At 43.9% G+C, this 13,860-nt stretch overlaps 1 protein-coding gene across 2 annotated transcripts in view; it reads left to right on the top strand.

The window, feature by feature from the left end:
• The window catches only part of Ctcf (CCCTC-binding factor), a 50,725-nt gene extending 40,916 nt beyond the window's left edge, over positions 1 to 9,809 (top strand). Inside the window, exons 7-12 of one of the 2 annotated variants that reach the window (XM_038312420.2) lie at positions 641 to 790; positions 3,922 to 4,082; positions 5,111 to 5,293; positions 5,881 to 6,016; positions 7,131 to 7,304; positions 8,339 to 9,809. In XM_038312420.2, the coding sequence (XP_038168348.1) occupies positions 641 to 790; positions 3,922 to 4,082; positions 5,111 to 5,293; positions 5,881 to 6,016; positions 7,131 to 7,304; positions 8,339 to 8,523 (989 nt within the window). In that variant the 3' untranslated portion in view covers positions 8,524 to 9,809. Of the gene's footprint in view, positions 1 to 640; positions 791 to 3,921; positions 4,083 to 5,110; positions 5,294 to 5,880; positions 6,017 to 7,127; positions 7,305 to 8,338 lie in introns of both variants that reach the window. The other variant, XM_038312419.2, reaches the window with a different exon arrangement.
• Positions 9,810 to 13,860: the final 4,051 nt, after the last annotated feature.

Raw genomic sequence — 13,860 nt, 5'->3', positions numbered from 1 at the left:
GGAGATATAAAATGAAATTAAAAATAATTGTTTAATTTTAAACACAGAAGCTGGATGTTGTGGTATACGCTTTCAATCCCAGCAGAGGCAGGCAGATCTCTGTGAGTTTGAGGCCAGCTTGATGTACATGGCAGATTCCAGACTAGCCAGGGCTACATAGTGAGTCAGTCCTTGTTTCTGAAAACAAAATAAGTCTGGATAGATTATCTAACATAATTGACTCTCCCTGAGTATTATCATTTTTGTAAAAAGAAAGTCTTGTGCTAAGTGTGATAGAGTATAAGCCTATAATCTTCACACTCAGGTGGCTGAAATAAGAGGCTCTCTAATCCCATACTGTCCTAAGCTACAAGACAAGACCCTGCTTCAAAAAATGTATAGTTCTAGTTTCCCCCTACGGTAAGCTTTGCCATAAGGACTATGATTCTAAAATGGAAGGCTCTGTAGAGAGCTGAGCAAAGCAAAGGTATAGGGCTTATTTGCTAATTCTGGAGATAGGAATGAGCTAAACAGTTACATTAAGCCTTACTTTCTCAAGAAAGGCCTTAGAGCCTAATGTATGTTTCTGCCACTCAGCTACTTAACATCTAAGCCATAGTATTTATTCATTTAATTTGTTCATTCTATATTTCCTTTTAAGGGGAAAAGCCTTATGAATGTTATATTTGTCATGCTCGGTTTACCCAGAGTGGTACCATGAAGATGCACATTTTACAGAAGCACACAGAAAATGTGGCCAAATTTCATTGTCCCCACTGTGACACTGTCATAGCCCGAAAAAGTGATTTGGGTAAGTACTAGAGGCAAATAGCAAATTCATAAAAATAAAAGCGTAAAAACTTTATCTTAAACTTTTGTGTATATGACTGGCTTATCACTTAGTGAAAGCCCTTGCTTAGCTGTGCCCCTTCCCCTATACCTTCTCTTTATTGGAGTCAAACTACAAGATAATATATTCTGAACATAGATTATACATACATTAAATGGAAACTGTAATGGGAAACAGTATACCTGACTGTAATAGGTCTTCCTTAAATGTTCAGAAAGTAACATATGTTTCAGTTTAAGGTTCATTTCCTTCAGGTTTTTTTTTTTAACAGTATTTGTACAGTCTCTCAGCAGTTGGAGTATTATGTTGGTCTAGTGGTAACTATTCTTGTGTATAGTTAAGCCAGAATTACATAGAGAGTGAATTCACCTATAGGAATTTTAATGTAACCAGTGCTTACACATAATAATATCTAGAGTTCACTCTTAATCTTTCTTACCAAAGAAGATTAGAACCAGGAGTAGGTAAGTGCCAGCACTTGGGAAGTTGAAGCAGAAGAATCAGGAATTCAAGGACACCCTGAGTTACATGAGACCCTGTCTCAGACAGACAGAAGAGATGACTTAGGACATATCCCTGTACTGCAATCCCAGTTACTCAGAAGTCTGAAACAGAATCCTTTGATTGCAGGAGTTTAAGGCCAGCCTTAGCCAAATTAATAGGACCTAGCTTTAATAAATGAAAAAACTACAAACACTATTCCTTCTGCTCCCACAGCCCAAAGGACTTCCTTAACATATTTGTTCTCTGTTCTTTTACTTATTTATACTTTTTTTTATAAAGTGTTGAATATCAAAGCCAGTGCCTCACACATACTAGTAGTCAAGCACTCTGCCACTAAGCTATACCCTTAGAAATATTTTCTACAGAGGCCAGCGGTCCTTTAATTCTCTCAGGTAGTTTGTTTGTTTGTTTTTGATCTTTAGGGGTTGTTATGTTTTGTTGATGATCCTGAGAATTGAACCCCGGTGATCACAGGGGAGTAATGTCAAGAGTAGTAGAACAGGACATTGTCCTAGGCTTTGTGAGCCCAAGGATGAATGGATGAAGTGTGTGGTGTCTCTCCCCACCTCCTATGCTGGGGGTTGAACCCAGTCTACATAATTAACGCTCAGCTTTTGGGGTTTTCGTTTTTTTTGTTGTTGTTGTTTATTTTGTTTTTTAAGGGGAGACCGAGTAATATTTTGAATAGACAATGACTTTGAATACCATATGTTCATAATCTTAATCTGGTCTGTCATACTCCTGAACAGTCCAACTAGTTACTCTTTTAGGGCTACTCCCATTCATCCTTAGTAAATTCATTCATTTCTGACACAGAGCTTTTGGCTCTGCTCTGTAGAAGGCTGTGCTACAGTATTGTTGGACAAATTCTTTCCTTTTTAACTATGAACTTTTTAACTTTTCCTTTTTTAACTATGAATCTTCCTCTTTTTAAGATATCAAGGCAACAGGGTAAAATTTCCTGTTATAAAACCAGCTATATAACCTCATTGTATCTACATTTACCTTAACCTTTCCTATCTACCCTTAGGAGCTGGTGTTGCTGTCTGTGCCTTGTCCTGTCACCCTCAACCCCACTTCTCTGTTTACTTAAGTGTTACCATTATTACTATGTTCACCTTCACGCTCATATCCTTGATTTTTCTTTTCAACTTGGTGTACTGATTTCTCTCTAGCCTCAAATTTAATTGTGAACAAGACCTGATGGTATAGATCAGACATCTTAGTTGCTCAAGAAGCTGAGGCAAGAGGATAACAATTTTAAGGCCTGCTTGGACTTCTGTGAGTTTAAGGCCACTATGGGCAATATGGGCAATGTAGTGAGACCCTGTCTCAAATAAAAAAAAAAAAAAACAAGACTAGTGATTAAACCCAGTGGTACAGTGTTTGCTCAGCATGAGTGCCCTGAGTTTAGTCTTCAGTACCACAAAAACATTTTTAAAAGTAAAAAGTGAATTTTCCCATACACACACACTCAGACTCACACGCTCCCCACCTCTCACCCTACCCCTTATAGCTAAACTGTTTTCACTAATTATCCTAACCCTGGGTTTAACTCATTTCCCCCAGACCAGCTCTGATGAAGTTATGTCCCTCCTGGCTTTTCCTGGCCTGTCTTTAATATACCTCTCGTGTACATTCTCTGCCTTCACCCCAGGAAAGTGGCTTGCTATGGTCAGTGGCCCTCATGTAGGGCGTAGTAAACCTTCTGCTCCTCCTCTCGGTTGCTTCCCAAGCAGTACCCCAACAAACAAGTAGTGTGCTGCACTCTCCTCCCTGGGCCTCCATGATTGAAGGCCTGTTGGATTTCTCTCTTTGGTAGTTCCTGCCCCGATTTTTAAATTGTCTCTTCCTCCCCCATGACCTTAACTCTTAGATTTAAAGCCTAACATAGGCTGGACATGGTGGTGAAAGCCTTTAATCCCAACAGTCAGGAGATGGGTAGACTGTAGTCTATGATATCTCTGTCAGTTCCAGGCCAGCCTGACCTACTACACAGCAAGCTCCAGAACAGCTAGAAGTCATAGAGACCCTGTCTCAAAACAAAAATCAAGCACGAGCATACTTGTTCGTACGTACTCCTACCCTTTTGAATGTGACCTTATCCGTTCCCTTGGTTCCACTCAAGTTCTAGGACCAGTTCATCCTTTCCTGTCCCCATCCCCATTTCACCATCATTGTTTCAAATTCCCTGCCAGAACAGACAGTTTGGTTTTAACCCCTTTCCAGCATTTCTTACCTCATAAGTGGCCACGCCATTGGGCGTCATCTCCAGCATTACTTTTCTCTTCTTCAGTTCACCTCACATTGAGTCAGTTAACTCCTTTTGCTCTCACTTCCTGGCTTCCATGCCCAGTGCAGTACTCTTTGTTCAGGTTCCTGTCTTCTGCGTACTAATCTCTCTGCCTGTTGTTACTGGTGGATGGGAGTGGGGTGACACGACACACACCTGCTCTACAAGTGTTTTAGTTCTGATCTCATGTTCTTAGGCTGTGGGGTAACTTTTTCTTAAGTAAATAATGTATTATTGACTCATTGAAATATTTAATTTATGATTTTACAGGTTCAACTTTATATTTTGTTTGCAGGTGTCCACTTGCGAAAGCAGCATTCCTATATTGAGCAGGGCAAAAAATGTCGCTACTGTGATGCTGTGTTTCATGAGCGCTATGCTCTCATCCAGCATCAAAAATCACACAAAAACGAGAAGCGCTTCAAGTGTGACCAGTGTGATTATGCGTGTAGACAGGTAGGTGCTGTCCTAGTTAGAAAGCCATTGGTACTCTGTCCTTGTCAGGTATTATCAGAGGTAAGGTAGCTGCTGTCTGTGTGTTTGTGTGTGTGTCTATATGTTTTGCTTTTGTTTGTTGGGTTTTTATTTTGTTATGCTTTGTTGTTGGTTTTTTGAGACAGGGTTTCCCTGTAGTTTCTAGAGCCTGTCCTGGAACTAGCTCTTGTAGACCAGGCTGGCCTCGAACTCAGAGATCCGCCTGCCTCTGCCTCCGAGTGCTGGGATTAAAGGCATGCGCCACCACCGCCCGGCTATGCTTTGTATTTTTAAGACAGAATTTCTGTGTCCTGGAACTTGCTTTGCAGACCAAAGCTGTCCTCAAATTTATAGATGTCCGTCTGCCTCTGCCTACCAAGTGCTGGGATTAAAGCCCTGCCTGGTAGCTGCTTCTAAGAAGAATATTTTCAGTATAAGAAATACTACCAAAAATCAAAGATACTACTCTCTGAACCAGTTAGTTGAATCTGGGTTTCCATTTAAATGCACTTTCCCTCACAGTTGATATCTTAAGGCACACCATCAATTTCTTTCTTGAAGAGGGTGTATGTGGCTCAGGTGCTAGTAATACCCCAATATTGTAAAAAGTTTAAAATTCCTATATAGGTACTTTTTACCTGGTGTGGTAGCATGCGTCTGCAGTCTCAGTGCTGGGGGGAGTCAGGAGACAAAGTCATTCTTGGATGTATAGTGAATTTGAGTCTAGCCTGGACTACATGAGACCATGACTGGAAAAAAGCAAACCAAAACCCCAGGGGCATTAAGGCTAAAACTTGAGAAGGAGAAGGAACGGAATGGTCCTGGAATGAGTCTTCAAAGAGAGCTAGGAAAACAGACCAGCAGGGGTGAGCAGGGTTTCAGGGAGCACTTTTGCCTCCCTGTGAGTATACTGTTACCATCCACTCCTTGAAGATGAAAGGCCTGCATAGCAGCAGGGTAGCAGCCCTGTGACGCTCTGAGGCCTTTCTGACAGGCAGTTGTATTTTCAGGAGAGGCATATGATCATGCACAAGCGCACTCACACGGGCGAGAAGCCTTACGCCTGCAGTCACTGCGACAAGACCTTCCGCCAGAAGCAGCTCCTTGACATGCACTTCAAGCGCTACCACGACCCCAACTTTGTCCCTGCGGCCTTCGTCTGTTCCAAGTGTGGGAAGACATTCACACGCCGGGTAAGGATCGGTTTTCCCATTACGGTTCTTAATATCATGTGCTTGATCTGCCATTGTAAAATGCAGTTTTTGCCACTGGAGTGATAAATGTAGAGGTGCTTTGCCATCTGGAAAGAGTCATTCATCACTATTCTAAGCTCTTCTGTCCATGGGGAGCCTTTTGTTGATAGGGACTGCAGTATCTTGTTGGCTGATGATTAAAGGGCATCCTTGGGTAGATTGAAACCTGCAATCCATTCTGTCCCTAGGTAACTTGAGTCTCTTCTGTTCTCTGTGTTGTTTAGCCAAGTAAGCACTGGCCAGCCACCCTGAAACTCCTCTAACCACAGGCACTGAGCTTTTCCCCTTGGAGCCCAACCTTATCTTCTGACAGGTGTTTCCTTCATTCCTTTCCTCTCCCATCTCTGACTGCTCCAGATGCTGTCCATCTCCCCTGAGTCTGGGGAGGAAGGAATATATGCAGAAGTTAGCAGAACCCTGGGATTTTATACATTCCTTAAAGTTTGTTTTTATTCAATTAAAATAAAATTTCCAGTCCGAACTTACCTCTTTTAGTAGTATGAAACAAGGTTTGTTCCTTTTGTCAGAATACAATGGCAAGACACGCTGATAATTGTGCTGGTCCAGATGGTGTAGAAGGGGAAAATGGAGGAGAGACAAAGAAGAGCAAACGGGGAAGAAAAAGAAAGATGCGTTCTAAAAAAGAAGACTCCTCTGATAGTGGTAAGTGAATTATTTCTTGATTTTGTTAGAGGTGACACAGTTGGAGGCCCAGTTTCCAGAGAATATGTGCAGGATATATAGAGAGGCCAGAAAATCACTCTTCTCTTATGCTTGTAATCTTTCTAAAGCTGGGCATGGTAGTACATTTCCTGTGGAGGTAGAAGCAGGAAGATCAGAGCAGGGTTTCAGTGCCAGCCTCACTACATAGCAAGTTCAAGGATAGCCCTGGCATCAAGGAATATCAGCTGACGCCCAGAAGTTACAAGTGTTCACAGTGACCATGAGCCTAGATAGCTCTGAAGTTTGCTACAGAGGTCTCTGCTGTCAAAGACGCTGTCCCATGCCTTTTCTTTCCCTTCTACTGTTTTGGCCCTGTTCTGTCTCTGAAGAAATTATTGATGACCCCTAATAGATTTCTGTAGTTCATTTTTTTGTCTGGAATCTTATAGGTAATGTCTTCTTCTTTTTGTTCCTGAATGTTGTAGTCCGTCTGGACTCTGGACTCTGTCCTACTGCTAGCAAAGGCCATATAGTCTTGTTTATCTCTTAGTTCTGTCCATCAGCTTCCTGCTGAGAGTGACCAGCAAATTCTGTTACTTTCAAGGATTTTTCAGGCTGGAGAGATGATTCAAAAGCTAAGAGCACAGGCTACTCTTCCAGAGGTTCTGACTTCAATTCCCAGCAACCACATGGTGGCCCACACCATCTATAATGAGATCTGGCGCCCTCTTCTGGCCTGTAGTGATATGTGCAGGCAGAACACTCTATACATAATAAATAAATCTTTAAAAAAAATAATTTTCCAAAATTTCTTAAAGCCCCACAAAAGCTTTTTTTGTTTTGTTTTGTTCTGTTTTGGTGTTTTGTGAGATAGAGTTTCTCTGTGTAGCTCTGGCTGTCCTGGAACTCACTCTGTAGACCCAGGGTAGTCTTAGAGAGATTTGCCTGCCTCTGCCTTCTGAGTGCTGGGCTTAAATGTGTGTGCCACCAACACCCATCCTAAAACCTTTTCTTAGTAAAGGAAATGTAGAGCAATGTTTTTAGGAAATTTGTTTGCTGTCTCTGTTTCACAACTCTGCTTGACCCACCACCTGTGCTTTGATTTCTTGAGAAGAAAATGCTGAGCCAGATCTGGATGACAATGAGGAAGAGGAAGAGCCTGCTGTAGAGATTGAACCTGAGCCAGAGCCTCAGCCTCAGCCTCAGCCTGTGGCCCCAGCCCCACCACCTGCCAAGAAGAGGAGAGGGCGACCTCCTGGAAGAACCAACCAGCCCAAACAGAACCAGCGTAAGTTGCCTGCCTTGTCTCAGTAGGCATCTTCTCCCTCCTTTGAGGAAGCCAGATGGGTCTGTTCTTGTGGAGATGGGCATTGAGCCATGAAAAAAAGTTAAGGTCACATTGGCCAACACTCTCAGGAACTTGTTTTTGTTTGTTTTGTTTTAAAGAAAGTTTTCTATAAAAGCTTGTTACATTCCAGGCAAAAACATCCAGAGTCGGGTACTGACGTCCTAAAGGCAATACATTGTTAATGTGGGAGAGTTTGTAAAGAACCAGTTCCCATCACCTGCAGAGTTGCTGTGGTTATGGATAGAATGAGAGATAAAGTAAAGGAGTGCACTGAGTGTCCGTCTAGAGGTTCTAGCCTGTAAAGCTGAGTACCATTACCACCCACAGTTCTGACCCTTGGGGGAATAGGGCTGGCCTGGGCTACATGGGGAGGAAGGGAAGGGAAAGAGAAGAGAGAAATTGAAGTGTAAGGGCTGGCCCAGAAGTGTGTTCCCTTTCAGGTACACTGCACAGGTGGCAGCAGTCTCTAGATCTCAGAACGGCCCTTTCCTCTTGAAATTCAGAGTTTAATCTGTTAGACCTCCCTGAGCCCTGTGTTCAGATGGCCATCACAGGAAAGAGTTAACTTTGGATCTAGAACCAGGCCCTTCATTTCACCTACACAACACTCGATTGGAGCACTACAGAATCAGAACTGTCTTCTCCATCATACACTCTGACTGTTCCTAGCCATGTGCTATGTGGGGCCTCACATTACTGTAAAGCCTAAATTCACAACATACACAATTTGGAGGCCTTTGAAGATGAATGTCGGCATTTGGTATTTGATAATTTCTAGCCTATTGGGCTTTTATGTATTACCACTTAATATTAGCAGGGGCTTGTCTTGCCTTTTTTTTTCTCCCCCTTTTCCTTCACCACTAAGGCTTTCCATGATGCTGCCATTCCACTCACTTGTCAGCTTTTGACAGGATCCCTGTGCTCTCTGGGGGCTTTAATGTACCATTTGTTTTGTTCCTGCTCTTCTTTGCCAGCAACAGCCATCATTCAGGTTGAAGACCAGAATACAGGTGCAATTGAGAACATTATAGTTGAAGTCAAAAAAGAGCCAGATGCTGAGCCTGCGGAAGGTGAAGAAGAGGAGGCTCAGGCAGCCACCACAGATGCCCCCAATGGAGACCTCACGCCTGAGATGATCCTCAGCATGATGGACCGGTGATGACGGGGCCTTGCCCGTCACCAGGACTATTGGGGCTGTGTTTAAACGGCCCGCATCTTAATTTTCTCTCTTCTTTCTTTTGGCTTTGGGAACGGCATAATTTTACACCAGTTTACCAAACATACTGAGAACGAAAGCTTCAAGGATGATGTTAGGAAATGTGATTCACTAGAACTTGTTGTTTGATGTTAGCAGATCATGGAATGCTCAAGTCTCTGAGGTGTCCTGTGAAGTGCTGAGGACAGTGTTGATGCCTGGCCAGTTTCCTTAGATGGAAACAGACATTGAGCCCTCTCTCTTGATTTAGTAAACAACTCCAGAATGGCCACGGTTTCCCAGAGTTCTATGGTCTTCCCAAGAGAGTTTTTAATTGTAAATGCAGACTTGGGAAAGACTTAGACTTTTAACCTGGTTTTTGCTTTTGCTTTTCCCTGACTCCCTTTGCTCGGAGTCAGCTGCACACCAATAGGATGGCATGCTACGATCAGTTTCTGTCCTGAGTACTTTGCCGCTTTCTTGGCAAAGTTTCTGGTATGGTCAAGCTTGTAAATAACCTTTTTTACATTTTAATCTTTTCCATTAATTAAGAGGTTGAGAAGAAGTGCAGTGTAAGAAAACCCAGCATTTTAATTACTTGCAAATTAAGGTGCCACGGACTCGGTGGTGTAAATGCTGAATCGGATCCCAATCATGAAGCAGAAGCTCTGGACCTGCTGCCTGCAAGTGGTGACACCACGTGGAAAGTTGTTTCCAGCCCATGGAGCCAGCATTCGAACTTACAGATAACTCTCATTATGATTTCCCATCAACATTTTCTTTGCTCTGTTTGTAGCTGAATGTTATATTTTTTAAATCTCTGTTAAAGCCAGAATAGTTGATTATGAATGGGCCACAGCAGCCTTGGCAAGCTGAGCCAGAAAATTTCACTTGGTCAGTAATTTAAACTTTGGATCTAAAAAAAAAAAAAAATTAATAATGTGAAGCAAACCAACTTCAAAAGTGATTCTTGCACATGAATTGTCACATGTTGACATGTGTTTTTTTAAAGAGCCTCAGTCTGACTGATTTCAAACCCTTTTTTCTTCTGTGTATTGCTTTAAGAGAGCCATCAGTTAGCTATCAGACTCTAGGTTGATGCATTTTTGTACTTAGCTGTACTGTGTGATATTTTTCATTATTTTAGGACGCCAACATGAGGACCTGTAATAAAATATGTAATGGGGTTGAAAGCTGGGGAGGAGGATCTACTGCTGTACAGCTAATAAATCATAACGGATTAACAGGCACTCACTCTGCAGACTCCTTCTTGTGTTATTCCTGTTTGTTGGGGTCCCTCAGGGGCCTGTGCACAGCTTTCTCTCTGCGATGGTCTGGAGATGGATGGTCCTGGCAAATGACCGCATGTGGAATGCAGCCTGCTTCAAGCTGTAATGCCCTACAAGTGTGGAAGTAGAGAAGTACGTGGCTGCACAGCCTCCTGCTTCCATGATATACCTGAGAAATGCCTGTCCCTTGCACAGCTAGTGTTGCCAGAGGGTGCTGGTGGGAGGCTGTGTCCTTGAGATCTGCTTCAGGAAGGTTTAGGATAAGCCCTAGTTTCTAGCCAGACACAAAAGCTGGGCTCAGCCCATGACAAAGAACACTAACAAGGTAAGGCAGGCCGAGGGCAGGCTCAGGCAGTCATTCTTACTTAGCTCCGCAAGAAACACACTTGAACTTCAGCCATCGTGGGTGGGTGTGGTTTCACCAAAAATACTCCTTACTGAATTTCTCTGTGTTATTTCACCAAAAGTCCAATACTGGTTTTTAGATGTTTTTCAGTGAGAAAAAAGGCAAAGGGCTCTTCATGCAGCTTGTGCCTTGCCTTGTGTTGCCTTACTGAGGAAACAGTGAGTTTCTTGAGTCTGGAAAATTCCAGACTAGGCAGGCATCTCAGCCAAATGAATATTAGTGTCCTCAGACTGTCAGAATTATTTGTAATAGAAGTCCCTTTTACAGAACAGCCTGTTCTGATGACCTACATCATCAGTAACACACACCCCCATTTATGTACACTCAAATTACCTGAAAATTTCAGAGGACATCAGTCTTGACTGACTCAATGGGAAGGGTCAAGCAGGAAGAGAGATTCTGATGGTGCTAAAGACAACGGTTTTGCAAAGCTCATGCTACATCTGACATGGAGTCCACTAAACTCCACAACGTCAGAAGCTTGTCATCACCCCTATTCTCTGAGAAAACTTAGGCAAATTCCTGACCCTACAGTAATCTGGAGTCTGTAGTTACTCTTTGCATCCCTGACCTGGCTTCAGCCCTTCCCACAGCTGTCCTGTTCAGTGTGCATCCGTATGAACCCTCATTGGTTTAGTCAGATTCTCTTCTAGTTAAACTACCTGCGGTAGGGGCTGGAGAGATGGCTCAGCGGTTAAGAGCACGGCCTGCTCTTCCAGGGGTTCTGAGTTAGTTCCTAGCAGCAACATGGTGACTCACAACCATTGATAATGACATGATCTTGTGCCCTGTTTTGGCCTGCAGACATACATACAGACAGCACTGTACTCACAGTTTAAAAAAAATAGCTGGGGCTGGAGAGATGGCTCAGTGGTTAAGCGCACTGACTGCTTTCCCAAAGGTCCTGAGTTCAATTCCCAGCACCCATATGGTGGCTCACAACCATCTGTAATGAGATGTGGTGTCCTCTTCTGTCCTGCAGGCAGATATGCAGGCAAAACACTTTATACATAATAAATCTTTAAAAAAATAAAAATTAAAACACCTGTTGTGAGAACCAAATGCACTACTGACTGCCCTCACCCAGTGTTCCTCAGCAGACGGTTTATTTGTTCCCGTTGAGCTTTGGCATCACCTATAGAATCTGCCTGAGTGTTCTTGGTCTCAAGTGTGTTTTGCTAATATTGTACTGACCACCAGCAGCTGTGTAGCTAGACCTGGTTGCCTCTGCAGATCCTGTTTTCCCAGTACTAACCCTGTAAGTGTTGTTTCTGGCCTTGGCCCTGCGGGCGCTTCTGCCCGGGCACTACTGTAGCTCTTTGACAGCCACCCCTTCTCGTTTTAGTCGGAAAGATCCCAGTGACAGATCCCAGTGGTAGATTTGGCAAGTGGAAGTGTTCACTGAATGCACATCTGGAATACACACTGAAGCCAGATGTGCTGACACCCCAGTGAAATACCAGCTCTTGGGAGGAGGAGGCAGGAGTTCAAAGCTGACTCACTGGCCCACACATGTAATTCTAGCACTCAGGAAGTGAAGCGGGATTGCCACAAATTTAAGACCAGCATGGACTACATAGTATCTGGCAGCCAGGGATAACAAGACCCTGTGCCAAGAAAAGGGGAGCTGGAGAAACAGTTCAGTGCCTAAGAGCACTTCCTGCTTCTGTAGAGGACAGAATTTGGCTCCAGCATCCACAGCAGGCAGGGCACAACTACCTGTCATTCTAGGTGATCTGATGCCCTCTGACCTCTGTGCAGACACGCAAATACAAAAACCAAGTTCTGAGAATAACTCAGGTGTCAGTAGCTTCCGAAAAACTAGTGAGGCTAAGTGTCAAAATCTGTTCACTTTGCCTTTTAAGACCCACATTCTTGGCCCTAATGTGCATGAGACTAGATTTTGTCACCCTAAAAGCCATTTGTGAATTCCAGATGGCCTTACAGCCTTAGGCTGAGAGGTATCAGAACGTCTTGGTTCTGTGTGCATCTGCTCCAGCCAAGCCCTCCGTCAGCCTTGAGCAGTCATACCATGTACCTCTAGCTTAAATGGCAGTGTTGTCGCCCAAGTTCCTCCATCTCTACTTCCCATCTTCTCCTGTGTTTTGGTGGAAATCGACAAACATGTATGAAGAGGCTTGTTCTCATCACAGTGCAGGGAATTGAACTCAGGTTTTACAGGCAAAGCAAATGCTCCTGGCATTAGCCATTTTGTTTTGAAGAGACAGGGTCTCTGTGTTGCCCAGAAAGTCCTGACGATCCAGAATGGCTGGGACTTGGTCAAGAGGATCTTGTCTAGAAAATGTGTCCAATCTCATCCCCAAGTCTGGGAAAGAAGCTGAGAGCTGCCCAACACAGTCAGTCTCCTACTTTCCATTTCTTTCTGGCTGACCCGTGGAGAGGGCAGTTAGAAGTAGGATTTAATGGAATTCTCTAGACATGGTTTTAAATCTGTGAACTCTGGAATCTAGTCCCTTGGCTTTTGTAAGACAGTATGCTTTTGGCTGGCATACCTCATGACTGTCTACCTTCTTTCTCAAGCGAATTCTCCCTAAATCTAAATGTAGATATGCGGACATACATGTACCTGGTATTTGCTCATGCATCACTCCAGCATTCCCTGAAGTCCAGGCCATAATTAACCAGAGCTGTCTGTCCCCTAAGAGCCCTAGTCTGCCAGGGAATGGTGGCGCAAGTCTGTAATTCCACTCAGAGGGCAGAAGTAGATGAATCTCTTGGGCTCGAGGTCAGCCTGGTCTACAGAGTGAGTTCTAGGATGGCCAGAGCTGTTACAGGGAAAAAACAAACAAAAAAAAACTTGCTTCGAAAAAAAAGGTAACATAATAATAATAAATAATAAGCACCAATCTAAAGAACGGAGACTGCCACAAAAAGATATGACTTTTGTTTTTGTTTTGGCCGTTCTAGACAGTTTCACTGTGTAGACCAGGCTGGCCTCGAACTCACAGAGATCCACCTGGCCCCCACTACCCTGTGCCACCATTGCCCGACTTTTGTGGGTTGGTTTGTTTGTTTGTTTTGAGACAAGGGTCTCTGTATACAGGCTTGGTTGTAGATAAGGCTCTGACCAAACTCAGAGTGTGCTACGATTAAAAGCAGGAACCAAGCCGGGCGGTAGTGGTGGTAGTGGCTCACAGATTAGGAAGCAGAGGCGGGCGGATCTCTGTGAGTTCGAGGCCAGCCTGGTCTACAGAGCGAGTGCCAGGACAGGCTCCAAAGCTACAGAAAAACACAAAGGTATCAGGCGTTTTGTCTTTATAAAGCCCAGGCATCCTGAAACCGCAGCCCGGGATGTTTTCACTGTGCTAGGATTACAAATAGGCGCCTGGTTTTTGAATTTGTGTCTGAGCAGGGCAGAACTTTGGGGGCTGGGTAATTTGGTTCCATCTTGCTGAAGAGACAGCCTTTTTCTGGCTTAAGTGCCTGCTGCTCCTATCCAACCTTTCTTGGGACAGACCAAGTTGGGCCTATGGAATCCCCTGGAAGGTGGTGCCCCCTGGTGTTCGCATCAAGGACTACGGGGCGGGGTGAAAGTAGGGCACAGGGGTCCGCCAGAAACAGGCAAGACCTCCACCATTCACCACA

This window comes from Arvicola amphibius, chromosome 15 (genome assembly GCF_903992535.2).
Source record: "Arvicola amphibius chromosome 15, mArvAmp1.2, whole genome shotgun sequence".
In the NCBI taxonomy this organism is placed as follows: domain Eukaryota; kingdom Metazoa; phylum Chordata; class Mammalia; order Rodentia; family Cricetidae; genus Arvicola; species Arvicola amphibius.
This window is presented reverse-complemented; position numbering and strand designations above follow the sequence as displayed.